The sequence below is a fragment of the Lithobates pipiens genome, unplaced genomic scaffold (genome assembly GCF_037356315.1).
Source record: "Lithobates pipiens isolate NorthernLeopardFrog02 unplaced genomic scaffold, aLitPip1_a1.2 Scaffold_19, whole genome shotgun sequence".
Taxonomy (NCBI): Eukaryota; Metazoa; Chordata; class Amphibia; order Anura; family Ranidae; genus Lithobates; species Lithobates pipiens.
This window is the reverse complement of record NW_027507764.1, coordinates 227,038,499-227,054,052: the sequence shown is the minus strand read 5'-3', so window position 1 is coordinate 227,054,052 and position 15,554 is coordinate 227,038,499. Positions and strand designations below refer to the sequence as shown.

The window sequence follows — 15,554 nt, the reverse complement described above, 5'->3', positions numbered from 1 at the left end:
CTCGCACATGGAGGTGTAGGTCTTCCAGGTACGAAGATATATCTTCCGAGAAGATTTCTGTGCTCTCAACAGTTGGGATCACTGAGTCCGACAGACCCCGGTTCCCCAACACCTGGCTCTCAATAGCCCTGCCGTTAAAGCCAGCGATGGTAAAGCAGGATGGAGAATCGGACCTGGAGACAACGGCAGTCGCCAGTGAGCATCTGCCACCAGGGGCACTAGGTCTGCGTACCAAGGACGCTGAGGCCAATCTGGGGCAACCAGTATTACTGGGATCCCCTCTGCTTCCACTCTGCGAAGCAGATGTGGTAACAGTTTAAGTGGAGGAAAGGCGTAGATCAGCTGGTACTGATCCCACAGAGCCACCAGCGCGTCTGATGCGCCTGCCAACGGATCTCTTGTCCTGGACACGAATCTCAGCACCTTCAGATAGAGATGGCAGATCAGAAGATCCATGTCTGGTGTGCCCCACCACAGGCACAGTAGCCTAAAGGTCTCCAGATGCAACGCCCATACTCCTGGGTCCAGCATCTAACGACTTAGATATTCTGCCTGTCAGTTCTCCACTCCCGGGATGTAAATTGCCGACAGGGCCGGTACATGTCACTCTGCCCACCGAAGTGTGTGAGCGACCTCCCGTGCGGCGGCCAAGCTTCTTGTTCCTCCTTGGTGATTCACTTATGCCACCGCAGTGGCGTTGTCCGACTGGATCCTGATTGGAAGCCCTTGCAGTCTCATCGACCATGTAGAGAGGCACAGCCAGATCGCTCTTCGTTCGAGCAGATTGATCGGCAATTTGGATTCTTCCATTGACCAGAGGCCCCGAGCCGACTGAACCACCATCACTCCACCCCAGCCGGATAGGCTGGTGTCCATTGTGGTCACTGTCCATTTCAGATGCAGGAACGATTTCCCAGACTGAAGCACCGGGGACCTCAGCCACCAGATCAGGGAATCTGACTAACTGGCTCACCTGGAGATGCTGATCCAGGGACAACGGAGATTTGTCCCACTTGGTCAAAATCTCCTTCTGCAGAACTAGGGCAGCACAGTGGTGTGGTGGTTAGCATTCTCACCTAGCAGTAAGAAGGGTCGCTGGTTCAAATCCCAACCACGACACTACCTGCCAGGGTGTTCTCCCTGTGCCTGCGTGGGTTTCCTCCCACAATCCAAAAACACACAGGTAGGTTAATTGGCTTCTGTCCAAAATTGGCCCTAGTATATGAATGAGGACCTTAGATTGTGGGGTCCTTGAGGGTAGGGACCGACGTTAGTGTGCAATGTACAGAGATAGGGACAATTGTAAACACTCACTCAGGTTGTCTTTATTCAACCTTACTAACTATGAAACTCTGGTGTGGAACTGGGCATATGGTACTGCCTTGAAGGAGGCCACACGAGTCCCAGTACTTGCATGCAGAAGTGAAGCAACGACCACTTGCAGTTCATCAACAGTTTTACAGAGGTTCTGACAGAGATCGTCTAGGTATCCCATGTTGCTGCAGCAATGCCAAAACTGGAGGCAATACCTTGGTAAAGACGAGAGAGCCACAAACTGGTAGTGGGCTTCCGACTGCAAACCGCAGAAACTTTTGATGCCGGAGGCATATGGGTATGTGCATCCTGGATGTCTAAGGACGCAAGGGAATCCCCATTGATGGGTGCAGCGACTACTGAGCGAACTGATTCCATTCTGAACCTCTGCACTTTCAGAAAGTGATTGAGGGCTTTTAGATCCAAGGTTGGACGTACCCCTTCCTTAGGAACTACAAACAGGGTTGAGTAGAACCCCTGAAAACGTTCCAATCCCAGAACAGGTACAATCACCCCGTGATTCAGCAGGTCCCTTATGGCCCCCAAGAGGGCCTCTCGGCGAGCCGGGAGTACGAATATGCTGGAGGGGGAAGAATCTGGTGGCCAAGAGAGAAATCTTGTAGCCAGAGGAAATCAGATCACAGACCCATTGGTCGGACAGTTGAGAGGACCACCGGGCTGCAAACCCCCGCAGACGACCCCCCCACCCGAGACATGGGTGGGGGCAAACCTTCATGCAGTAGCACTTTTGTTCACAGGCTTGCGGTTCCAGGGACGTTCGTCCTTCCGTGGTCATCCTGTCAGGCTGCGGACGGTTGGCCGAAGCTCCGGGCGGACAAAAAAGCAGTTTGTGAGCGGAAAAAGAGGGCCCTTGCCTACGGTGTGGCTCCTTAGCCTTCCTGGCCTGTGGGAGTAGAGTACTCTTACCACCTGTGGCATTCTTAATAATGTCATCCAAAGAGGGCTTTCTTGGATGCCTGGTCAGCAGACCAACATTTCAACCAAATCAGGCACCTCAGCACCACTGCCGACACTGAAGCCCTGGATAACAGGGGGAAAGTATCCAGGGCCGCGTCACAAACGTACTTAAGGCCTTGCACTAGTTGGTCTGCTGTTCCACGCAGACAGGAGAAGCCTGTTCTCCCAAGACACAAGTGCAGATGCCAGTACTGGTCGCACAGCTGACCCCACAACCGTAAACAAGGAAAGAGCCACTGCTTCGGCCTTCCTGTCCGTGGGATCCTCAAATGCAGGAGTCCCCTCCGGGATCGTGGTTACTTTGTTTAACCTGGATGATGGGGGGGGGTCCATGACCGGAGGAGCAGACCGACTTTTGAGAAGGCTCTTCTCAAAAGGGGTAACGCACCGCCATATATCTGGGGACCGAGGGGGTCCATTGCGGTCAACCCCATTCCCTGTAATTGAACTTGTCAAAATAACTCAGATACGAGAACACCTTAGGTGAACGCTACATCAGCAGAGGGATCTGCTGGCTCCCAAATCTTCAGGGTATCACGCACAGCTGTGATAAGTGCTTCAACAAGCGCTTTGTCGCGCACGGACCCGGACGGGGACTCATCCTCACTGTTCGAACGGTCCTGGTCAGCATCATCTGAAACGACAGAGCAGGGGTCACCAGCCTCAGCCGGGCCCGAATCTGCGTCAGAGCTCTCCCCAGAGGAGGGGGGACAGGGGCCGCTTTTTCGCACCTTTGCGTCCACGCACCGCTTCCATCTTGGCAACGAATGAATTGAGGACCGCTCACAAGGTGTCCAAAGGCACTGCTCATTCCGCAGGTGAACCAGTTGCAATTGCCTGGATTGCGGGGGAAGAAACACCAGTCTCCGAAGCCATGCTGACCCTACCCTGTCTGCCACCCGAAGGGGACTTAGGACAGTGACAGTCCCATCCTCTTTACTGCTGCTGGCTGAGGGGCTCTTTCCCGCCGGACTCACCACCCTGGAGGGTTCTGCGCTATCCAGCAGGTAGTGCCTGTAGTCTCTGTTGGCTCCCAGGTGCAGAGGAATCAGCTCTATGTCGGTGGAAGCTGCTGCTAATGGTGCTGAAACCACTCTGCAATGTGCTCAGGCTCAAAGAAAATGGCCACCCAGCATCCAGTATAAGGACATAAAACACAGGGAAAATGCCCACCAGAGCACGCTGAAAAAAAAAATGTTTGGCTTGCAGAAAATGGCCACTGGCACCCAATATAAGGACAAATCACAGGGAAAATGACCACCGAAGCCCAGGAGAGCATGCCTTCCCTTGCCCACATCTAAGATGGCCGCTAATGCAAAACCCACGAGGGACAGAGAAACAATGGCGGTGAAACAGCGCTGCCCAAGACACAGGTAAAGCCTCACAGGCACCTTCCAAAGATATGAAAACAGGACTCAGGACACAGTCAGCCAGCGCAGCCCCAAGCCCCCCCTCCCCCCAGGTGAGAGCCCCTGTGCGGGATGCTGCAGAGCGGGGTGTGTTTGCGCGCACAGGGGCTCTCACCTGGGGGGAGGGGGGGCTTGGGGCTGCGGAGGGGAAGATAGGTGGCCAGGCTGGGGAGACTACAAGGATAAGGGTATCCAGCCTGTCACCCAGCCGGCTGTTGATAGCAGATCACAGGATCTATCATCTTGCGCAAAAAGCCAAGCTTCTGCAGAAAAAAAAAAAAAAAAAAGACGGACGGACCGATGGGCCCGTCAGGGTTCCTAGGTCCTTCTTCACCAGGCAAAATGAAACTGAGGCTGCAGTAGCATGCTGAGGGGTTGTTACCCAAGGGACCGCCCCTTGGGCGGAACTAGAAAGTTCTAGTTTTATTATCACATGTTAACATGTAATGCCTAGTCCTCTCCTGAAGGTGGCATAACAACCCAATGGTCTAAAGAGAGAAGCTGTGTCAGTCGGTGAATATAAGAGAAATGCATATTTCAGATCTAATGTGATCATGAAGACTCCCCCTTGGAGGTGTCTTCTGACCGTATTCTCTCCATCGTGAACTTTTTGTATAGCAAGTACCGGTACAGCTTACGTAGATTTATGATCAGCCGAAATTTGCCCGATGGTTTCAGAACAACAAAAACGTGGGAATAAAACCCTTGGGCAATCTGACTCACGGAAACAGGAATAATGACCTGCTGTTCTGCGAGTTCGCGGACACTCCCCAAAAGGCCCTTTGTTTTCAGTGGATCCCTGGGGAGACAGGTAATGAGGAAGTTGGAGGGGTGACAGGAATTCCAACCTATAACCCTCCCTTATAAGACGTAGGATGTAGGGGCTCTGTGTGATCTTCTCCCATTGAGGGAGAAACCACGAGAGCCTCCCACCAACTTTTATGTTGGCATCATTTGGCTTCCTTGCTAGAAGGTCCGAAAAAATGTCTACGCTTTATCCCTCGTGGGTTTAATAGGGAATTTCTTGAACTTTTTTGTTAATCAGGACAGCACCTGCTCTAGACCCGAGCCGAAGAGCAGGGAGCCCTCAAAAGGTATACCAGAGTCGAGATTTAGAGGTAAAATCACCATCCCACGTTTTTACCCAAAGGGCTCTTCTGGCGGAATTTAGTAGAACCGCTGACTTGGCAGTTGTTCTCAGTGTCTCTACAGCAGCATCTGCCAGAAAGGCTAACGCCTTCCCAATAACCTCCAGAGAACCTGATACCTCCTTAGATTCGTTCTTATGTGAGACATGGTCCATTAACCTGCTGATCCATGCATCTGCGTTTTTGGCGACACAGGCGGAGGCCAATGCTGGACCCATAGCTGCAGCATTGGCGCCCCAGGCTCTGTGCAACAAGGTTTCAGAATTTCTATCCAGCTGATCGCAAATTTTGCCGGAATCCTCAAAGGAGAGGTCCGAACGTTTGGATGTCTTTGGCTGAGAAGAGATGTCCCCCTGGTCTAGCCATGACCTGACTATCCTGGTCAGAATCCGCACCTTCCTCCCGAGAGCTCTGCTCTGAGTCCTCTACCTCCTCCTCATCTGAATAACAGGAAGCCGGTTCTTGGGACCTAGGGCCACCCCAAATCTCCTCCCCACACCATCCCAGGGGGGGGGTTGGGGGTTAGGATTCGGTCCCAGACCTTGGTCTAGAAAAGGAAGGGAAGGGTGGGGCCTTTTAAACTGTTGTTGATTGTGTTTCCTGTCAGGTGAAACCCGTCATCTCAGGTGTGCCGTCCTGGAAGATTGAGTGGGGAAATTTTTTTTATTTATATTATATTATATATATATATATATATATATATATATATATATATATATATATATATATATATATATATATATATATATATATATATATATATATATATATATAAAAAATTTGGATACATCACAGTGCTACTCAACTCTTAAAGTGAATCACCTACACTTTGAGTAATATTTTTGCATTGCATGGTTGAAGTAACCGTAAAATTGGTTCAGCATATTTTGAATAGTTTCTCTATATCGAAAAGATATCTTTCACATTTGTATTTTTGATTTGTAATACTGTTCAGCCAGTCTTGTAATAAAGGCACCCTGGCAGACTGCGAGATCATGAACCTCCCTACAGATTACTATGCTGTTGGACTATACAGGCTGGTACTGGACCCACCTCAGTTGTGAAGGGATAATAAATGCCATTGCTTACCTTCATTTTCCCAGTCTGTGGGAAAACGAGAGTTAGACTTACCGGTAACTCTGTTTCTAGGAGTCGTCCAGGACAGCACTAGAGAGATAGGCTCCACCTCCAGAGGCAGGAAACACACTCCAGATCTTTTAAGGGCGGTCTCCGTCCCTTCCCCTTCAGTCTTGTAAACGAGAACTTCCCCGGAAACGGCTTCTGTAACGACAAAAACACTTGTCCAGCATTATAACAGCATATAGGGAGGGAATCCATGCTGTCCTGGACGACTCCTAGAAACAGAGTTACCGGTAAGTCTAACTCTCGTTTTCTCTAGTCGTCTGTCCAGGACAGCACTAGAGAGGATCAACGAGAACTTACCAGATTAGGGGGGGGGGGACTACCGCTTGAAGGACCTTTCTCCCAAACGCCTGGTCTTGCGCTGAGATAAGGTCCAATTTGTAATGCTTCATAAAACGTCGAGTAGCTTGACCAAGTTGCTGCTCGACAAATTTGTTCTGGTGTCGCTCCAGCTCGCTCTGCCCAAGAGGTCGATAGTGCCCGTGTAGAGTGAGCCATGGGGGGGGGGAAAGGACATTCCATTTTCATCCCTTTTGTAGGCTTCTACAATAGCTTGTTTGATCCACCTTGCAATTGTATTCTTTGAAGCTTGTGACCCCCATTTTTAACCCGCATGTAAAACAAATAATGCAGTTGATTTTCTAATGCTTTTCGACATCTCCAGATACTGTAAGACACAGGCTCTCACATCCAGTTGGTTAAACTCTACCTTCTTAGGATTAGTGGGGGACCCACAGAACGAAGGTAAAACAATTTCCTGTGTTCTATGGAAATTTGTCACTACCTTGGGTAAAAACCCAGGGTCCGTGCGCAACACCAGCCCCTCTTCAAAAATTTGTAAAAACGGCTCTTTCACCGAAAGTGCCTGAAGCTCGTTAATGCATCTGGCTGTGGAAATAGCCACTAGGAACACCGTTTCGAGCGTGATCCATTTCAAGGAAAGTTCTTCTTCCCGAGACTTTTTTTAACCATCCCTGTAACATAATTGACAGGTCCCATTTGGGTAAATTTTTGAAAGGAACAGGTTTAATCCTGGTCAATCCCTTAAAGAACCTGCTGACCAGCGGGTCTGCCTCCAGAGGTTGATCCAACAAAACCGATAGGGCCGCAATTTGTACCTTTAAGGTACCAATGGCCAGTCCCTTATCCGCACCGTCTTGTAAAAACGCCAAGACTGTCGGGATACTTAGACACCTTTTTAGTGTCCAACCATGAACAAAAAACCTGCTTGGGTTACTCTCTTTCTACTAGAAAGGAGTGTTCTAATCACCCTATCCGAGAGCCCCTTAGACTTCAAGAGGCTCTCTTCAGACGCCAGGCCGATAACTTTAGGGTCTGTATTTCTGGCAACAGAGCTGGACCCTGGGACAGCAGATCCTTTCTCTCCGGCAGTAGGATGGGAGGCTCGTCTGTCAGACTCAGCAGCATTGAGAACCACGGTCTCTTCGGGCCAATATGGAACCACCAGTATTAATGTGGTCCGTTCCTGCAAAAATTTCCTCAGGACTAGAGGAATTAGCTTGAATGGGGGGGGCATAGCGAGTGCGAAACGCCCCGTTTTGTGCCAAAGCGTCTATCCCTTTTGCTCCTGCGTCCCTCGCTAGGGAGTCGTATACTGGGACCTGGGTGTTCGCTTTCTTGGCGAACAAGTCCACCTCCGGAAGACCCCATTTGCGCATTGCACATCAGTTTTCTGCATGTTTTTGGACTGTGGGAGGAAACCGGAGTACCCGGAGGAAACCCACACAGGCACAGGGAGAACATGCAAACTCCAGGCAGGTAGTGGTTGGGATTTGAACCAGCGACCCTTCCTGGAAACTCTCCCTTTTCAGGGACCATTCTGATTCGTACACCCGGTGTCGACTCAGTCTGCCAGGTGGTTGTCCACCCCCTTTAGATGGACCGCTGAAACCAATTCTAGGTTTTCTTCTGCCCAATGCATGATCGTCCTTGTTAGCTTGATCAAGGAAGGGCATCTCGTTCCTCCCTGTTTAGGTAGGAAATCGCCACTATACTGTCCGAAAGGACCTGTACATGGTGGTCCTTCAGATCCCTGGCAAACGCCCTTAAGGCTTCCCAGATTGCCTCCCCCAGTATCCTTGGGTTACTTAGCACCAAGCACTGGCATCCATAGTGATGCAGACAGACACTGGAGGAGACCACCATAGACCTCGTACTAGGTTCTCCTCTCTTACACCACCAAAGAGACCTTCTGGTCTTTGAGGATAGATGGATAATCCCTTCCAGGGATTCTTGTGTCCCGTCTCAGCTGCCGTGAAGGTACCTGAAATAAGCTCTTGCCCAAGGAACCGCAGGGATTGTTGCCACTAATAGGCCCAACCCTGCCATAGCTGAGAGGATGGAAATTGTCCGATTGGACTGCAAAAAGGTTACCATCTTTTTCACCTTTTCCCCCTGTTGAGGAAGACTTTCTGTGACACAGAATCTACCAGGAAACCTGCATACTGTATGGCCCGAGTTGGTGTCAAGTGCGACTTTTCTTCGTTTATTAACCACCCCAGCCTTTTTAGGCAAGAAATGGCTACCCTCAGACCTCCCTGCAGTTGGAGCTTTGAGGGGGCGAAGAATAAAAGGTCGTCCAAGTATGGTATGACAGCGACCCCTTTCAGCCTCAGGGGAACCAATGCTTCTGCCAGGACCTTAGCAAATATCCTGGGGGAAGAAGATAGACCGAATGGCAGAGCCCTGTATCGGATCTGTCTTCCCCCGAGAATCACTATCCTCAAATACTTTTGAGTCTTCTCGAATGGGGATGTGTAAATACGCGTCCCTCAGATCGAGAGAGGCCATGAAACAATTTGGAGGGAGTACTGACCTCACTGTAAAAATTGTTTCCATCCGGGATTTCTTATAAGTTACCCACTTGTTCAGCAACTTTAGATTCAAAATTCACCGGAATTTGCCTAACGGTTTCTTCACCACAAACACATGCGAGTAGAAACCGTGGTTTATTTCTTGTGACGGAACTGGCACTAGAACCCTCTGGTCTATTAAATCGCCAATTTGCGACAGCAAAGCTGTCGCTTTCTGGGGATCCTTGGGAGGCTTGGTCAGACACATCCTTGTAAGTGAAGTGTGCTTGACTGTATTTTGTAACCCTCCCTGATGATCCTCAGAATAAAAGTATTTGGGGTAGTCTTTTCCCACTGTGGGAGGAACTGCCCCAGTCTTTCCCCCACAGGGAACAGGTCACTGGGATTTAGTGGTTTTTTTAGAAGAGGAAAAAAGATTGCCTTTCTGTTTTCCTCCCATCCACTGTTTCTTAGGTGTTGACTCCTTAGAGGTCTGACCCTGTGACTGTCCCTGCCTTTGGGGATGAAAAAAGCATTTACCTGTAGCTTTTTGGGTTTAACAGGAAAGGCCTTCTTGTCCACAGTACGGTCCAGGACTTTCAAGATCCTGTCCGAACAAGAGGTCTCCCTCAGAGGGGATGCCACATAACCTCACTTTTGAGGCCGAATCTCCTGACCAAGACTTCAACCAAAGTGCCCTGCGAGATGCGTTTACGAGGGCAGCGGTCCTGGCTGCAATTTAACAGACTCTGCAGAGGCATCTGCCATATAACCTGCTGCTTTATGCAGCATAGAAAGGGAATCCAGTATTTCCTTTCTGGAGGCCCCCCCTTCCAAATGGCTTTGCAATTTGTTCCAGCCAGACCACCAAGTTGCGAGCCACTATTGTCGTGGCCATTGCAGGTTTTGAATTAGTCATGGTTACTCCCATGACCTCTTCAGCAGCACCTCCATCCTTTTATCCATGGGTCCCTTAAGATCACCCATGTTCTCAAAGGCGAGGTTGATTTTACACACTGGGAAAAAGCTGCGTCTACCTTGGCACTTTGTTCCAGACGCAAGTGGGGTCCTCGCTGAAGGGGAATCTCCACTTCATACTTTTAGGAAAAAAAGAGCTTTTTCTCTGGCTCCTCCCACTCACTTTATCGAATCTACCAGTGTGCTATGATCTGCCTTTAGGGTCTGATGCATCTGGTCATGCAAGGACAGGGAGACTGGCTCTTCTTTAATTTCGAGCGTCTCATAAATCACCCCCAGTAAGGCATCTATCTCCTTGAGTGAGAGCCTGTATCTGAGGAAGCTTGTCCCTTGCACAGGAATATCTCTGGATGATGCCGTCTCACTTAGGCCATCCAGTGAATCAAATTCCTCTTCCCCTGATTCGTCACCTTACTCTGGGGTGGAAGCAGGGGGGACTGCGGCTGGTTTTGGGGTCTCAAGGTTCGCTAGCATTGTCTTGATGGATTGCATTTCTTTCTGTACTCCAGAAATCAAATCCTAACAGGCTCCCGTAGCTTCCTTATAGACCAATTTGTCTATGCATGGTTTGCAGAGGGGCTTAGACCATCCTTCTTTTAATTTATTCATACATGAAGGACATCTCTTCTTCCCCCCTGACCTCTCTGGTTCTTTGGGCTGAGCCCAAGACAAGAGAAGGAGAGAAGGAAGGGAAAAAACAGACAAGCTAACATCAGCGAAACCTTAGCAAAAAATAGGATGCCTTCAAACACCTATGTGCACCCCACCAACCGCTAACAGGATTCACAAGACTCTTTAGTCCGGATCCTGTTTGAGAGAGGGAGGGAGGGAGGAAAAACACACCTGGACCATTTCAGAATGCCTTTGCATTGATTAGTCCATCACTCCCCCCCTCACTCCCAACCCTGTAGGTACAAGACACCTCTGTGTTTGCCTACCTGAGCTGGTTCGGCTCCACTGCCACTCTCCACTGCATCCATTTTGATCGGAACACGCCTGGAGGCTTCCTTTTCGTAATGGCGATAAAGCGATGCAGCACGAACGCTTGAAGCACACGCCTAACCGCCTGGATGCAGCGCGAACGCCTCGTGGCTGCGGCTTTTTTTAAAATAGCCGCCAAGGTCCCGAACGTCCACGCTCGCCGCGCGACCTGGAACCTGTAGTGGATTGCCGGAAATCCTCTATCCTCCTCCTGTGATGCACAGGCCGGAACTCGTAGCCTGTGCCCGTCCCCCACCTGACTTCGCGCCCAATTTGAACCTATTGTCAGGTGGGGAAACGAACGCCCTCCCCGGGCTTCAGAAGGAGAACGCCGGTTCGAAGCTGCAGTCAACCCGACCGGAGGACTTCAAAAACGTCCGTTTACCAACAGGTAATCCGAACTCCTTCCCCGTCTCTTATGGGCTATCCCACCGTCAGGGGAAGGAGAGCTCCTGATCCAGCCTCCTCCTCCGGTGGAGGAAACACAAAGACTGAAGGGGAAGGGACGGAGACCGCCCTTAAAAGATCTGGAGTGTGTTTCCTGCCTCTGGAGGTGGAGCCTATCTCTCTAGTGCTGTCCTGGACAGACGACTAGAGAAATATAGTATATACTATAAGGCATTACAGAAAATCAAGAAAATTTCAGGTACATATTCGACTTCCAGGTAAACATGCATTTCAATTCTAATACATGCTTAAGTGGATTTAACTTTACACATCTGTCTGACATTTTGAAAAAGAAAGTCAAGTCACAAGATGGTCCTTTCAAAACGGCCCTTCAGTTCAGATCCGCCTCTCAGTTACTCTGGTGGATCTGAACAAAAGTTCCCTGCATGTCATTGATAAATCTGCAACACAAGCATGCAGCATACAAAAAATAGATGACTGGTGCTCCTGCAGACTCATAACCTATGTGATCTCAACTTACCTGGATTGTGGGTGTTCCATATGTGCTGATAATTCTGTTCATTGATGTGACTCTGATATTTTGCCAAGACAAATCTAATAAAGTAATTGAAACAAGATTTTATGATAGATTTATGATTGCTACTTCAGCATGCTGGGTCAACATGTTAACATTACATACTATACATGTATGTTTTATAGACGGTGGGTAGAAGCGCGGCTGGATACAGCCAATAGCGGTGATCGGTGTATTACGACGGTGGGTAGAAGCGCGGCTGGATACAGCCAATAGCGGTGATCGGTGTATTACGACGGTGGGTAGAAGCGCGGCTGGATACAGCCAATAGCGGTGATCGGTGTATTACGACGGTGGGTAGAAGCGCGGCTGGATACAGCCAATAGCGGTGATCGGTGTATTACGACGGTGGGTAGAAGCGCGGCTGGATACAGCCAATAGCGGTGATCGGTGTATTACGACGGTGGGTAGAAGCGCGGCTGGATACAGCCAATAGCGGTGATCGGTGTATTACGACGGTGGGTAGAAGCGCGGCTGGATACAGCCAATAGCGGTGATCAGCGTATTACGGCGGTGGGTAGAAGCGCGGCTGGATACAGCCAATAGCGGTGATCAGCGTATTACGGCGGTGGGTAGAAGCGCGGCTGGATACAGCCAATAGCGGTGATCAGCGTATTACGGCGGTGGGTAGAAGCGCGGCTGGATATAGCCAATAGCGGTGATCAGCGTATTACGGCGGTGGGTAGAAGCGCGGCTGGATATAGCCAATAGCGGTGATCAGGGCAGGACTTACCATTGGGCTTGACTGGGCTCAAGCCCATGGTCCCCGTCCAATAGGGGGCCCCACCGAGATACATAGCCTAGTGTACTCGGCTCGGCTCGGCTCACAGTCACGCCCAGTCCCGCCCTAGGATGGACATAACACAGGGACTGGGCGTGACTGTGAGCCGAGCACTCTTGGCTACTCTCGGCTCCGCTCAGGACTGCGAGAGGACCCGAGAGCCGTCAAGAGGACTGGAAAGCTGCTGAGAGGACCCAAGAGCCGCCGAGATACAGAGGACTCTGTATCTCGGCTGCGACATTTTTAAACTTCAAGACTGCAATGACAAGGGTGCAAATGACACTGGACAAGGCTGCAGATGGATGGGCAAGGCTGCAGATGGACACTGATAAGGCTGCATTGATGGGCATTTAAATGTAAGTTTTTTTCCTTAAACTTCCCTCCTAAAAGTTTTTTCCCTTAAAATTCCCTACTAAACTTGGAGTTCATGTTATACGCCGGCGCGTGTTATACGCCGATAAATACGGTAATGTATAGAATGTAGGGCCCGAAAGCGACTCAAGCCCAGGGGCCCCCACCACCCTAAGTCCTGCCCTGGCGGTGATCAGCGTATTACGGCGGTGGGTAGAAGCACAGCTGGATATAGCCAATAGCGGTGATCAGTGCATTACGACAGTGGGTATAAATGCGGCTGGATATAGCCAATAGCGGTGATCAGTGTATTATGACCGTGGCGAAGTCTCCCCACTGTCAGAACACAATAGCTCATCGGGACGGATTTCCCACCAACACAGAGTGTGTGCACGTCAGAATCCACATATTTTCTTTCATTCAACTCGCTGGATGCACAAAAGGAAATAAATCACGTACGCTCTGCCTTACCTGGAGAGCCACCGCGAAAGGATGAAAATAATACCTGCAAATCATCAGACGGCTGCAAAATACAGAGATTACTTATAGCAGAATTCAAAAGCTGCATAAAATAATATCATTACACAACAGAAAACATTCTACAGCAAAGCTAGACTCGCGTTCAATATGCGTTCATCGCCATCCTCGCACTTACCGCTGACTCTCAGCTGCCTTCCCTTCAGCTACAACCTGAGTATTCCCGCGGAGTATTCATGTACCGACAACGTAATCAATGCGCCACTCTCTCTTCCTGTACTGGAGACACAAAATCACGCTCTAGCGGCTGACGACTCGGCAGCTGACAATGTCTTTTAATCACGTGATGAGACTCTCTCGGTGAATTAACGGGATGCAGCGCAGACGAATTATCGGCCATTTTTGTGTGGTCCATAAATACAGCATTGTTGTGAACATAAGTGTGTGTGCGTCTCCAAAGAGGGAATCAGCAAAGTATTTAACGCATTTTCCTCAGATTACCTGGGTGTCTTTGATCTAGAACTAGTACAAGTGATGGACATACATTGGAAAGGAACAGGCAGTTTTCATACTGTATTGTTCATTACGTGATATAGTTGCTGTGGGACATTTTTTTATATCAAATGTGGGGAGGAAGGTCAAAAGACAAGCAGGCAGGATTGGATGGTAGGTGTGTCATCCTGTGCCTGCATATTAACGTGTTTGTTACCCGAACACTTCATATTCCTGATATGCTCCTGCTGTACTATGTACTTGTATGAGAAAGTTTCTTGTTTTCTTTGTATTGCTTCATTTATGTGGAATCCCTGCTGTTCCTGCCAGTCCCTGTTTTTTTTTTTTTTGATTAAAAACTGACCGCACTAAGCAGGAGAGCACAGCATGCTCAGTTCTCTAGTGTACACTCCTCCAATGATCAGACTCAGTCTTGCCCTTCCCCCATCCATGTGTCCGATCCCCTGATCTGCATGCAGTGGTGAATTTTTTATTTATAATGATAAGAGTCTGAGGCACTAATAGGCTTAAAAAAAAAAGGCGGCCTCGGTCCAGAGCACTGCGCTCCGAGCCCACCCAGTTGCGTTACAATAACAAATGAATATTCGCTATTGTATTACTGAATCTCTTACAGGCCAATCAGGAAGCAGTTCATGAAACCCATCACCTGATTGACTAAAGGCAATCGGATTGGCCGGCAGGAGGCGCACGGAGGTGAGGAGGGAGAAGATGCATGCAGGGGAACCAAGCAGCCTGGAGAGAAGCTGCCTGCGAGGCGGGGTAAGTGCAGGGTCCCAACTGATTCACCGACCCGGGGGGGGGAGTTGCCACCTCTGACCCAGATACCCCAGCCAACTGACTGTGGGGGGGGTTGGGGGGCTTCTGTCCATGACGGGGGCAGATTGCTTGCGCCCCCCCAAAAAAAAAAACACCAGCCGCCACTGATCAGACCTGTCTTGACATACTCCCACTAAACAGCCATTCACTGGGAAGCTCAGTGTGCTGCTGCTTCTCCTCCCCCAGCTCTTATGCAACTGAGAACACAGGGAAATGTGATCATTTATAAAATAAAAAAAAGGGAAAAAATATATTTATGTTTTTTTTTTTTTTTAATATCTATACAAAAATGTTTTGCCTTTCATTTCTATTTTAAACTGAATGGGTTGTTTTACAAAGTGATCGTTTACAATCACTTTAACTTTACGGGGCATTTTTAAAATTTTTCACATGTTAAAATAAGCAGTTGTTGGTTAAAAAATTACTCAGAACCCTCAATTATAGATTTTCTAAAAACAGAGGCCCTGGAGAATAAAAGTGTGGTAGTTGTAATTTTTTTTTTTTTAATCACATGATATTTGCTCAGGCCCTTTTCAAATACACATTTTCAGGGCTGAATACACTAAAATCAGTTTTAGTGCACACAAACACAATAATATAGCCTTTTTTCGTAAAATATAAAAGATGATGTTGTGTAGAGTAAATAGATACCAAACATATTAAGAACCAAAGAAATATTAGCAAACTACACCTATAGTACGGCACATTTTTCATGGGGGATGGTTTAAAAGTCTTTACAGGTTATCAATGTAGAGTTAATGATGACCCCTAAATTCTTGCTCTTACTCAGATGTTCGCAGTGATAACCTCGCCTATGTGATGCAATCACTCAATACATCGGCAAGTATTACAAATGTAATTTTTTTTTAC

General features: G+C 48.9%; 1 protein-coding gene across 8 annotated transcripts in view; it reads right to left on the bottom strand.

Annotated features, from left to right (window-relative positions):
• FIGNL1 (fidgetin like 1) overlaps positions 1-13,661 on the bottom strand; it is a 49,900-nt gene extending 36,239 nt beyond the window's left edge. For 2 of the 8 annotated variants that reach the window (XM_077491766.1, XM_077491769.1), the window contains exons 1-3: positions 13,534-13,661; positions 13,338-13,401; positions 11,693-11,766 (exon numbers count right to left, since the gene is read on the bottom strand). In XM_077491766.1, the coding sequence (XP_077347892.1) occupies positions 11,693-11,712 (20 nt within the window). In that variant the 5' untranslated portion in view covers positions 11,713-11,766; positions 13,338-13,401; positions 13,534-13,661. The remainder of the gene's footprint in view (positions 1-11,692; positions 11,767-13,337; positions 13,402-13,533) is intronic. The other 6 variants (XM_077491764.1, XM_077491768.1, XM_077491767.1 and 3 more) reach the window with 3 other exon arrangements.
• Positions 13,662-15,554: the final 1,893 nt, after the last annotated feature.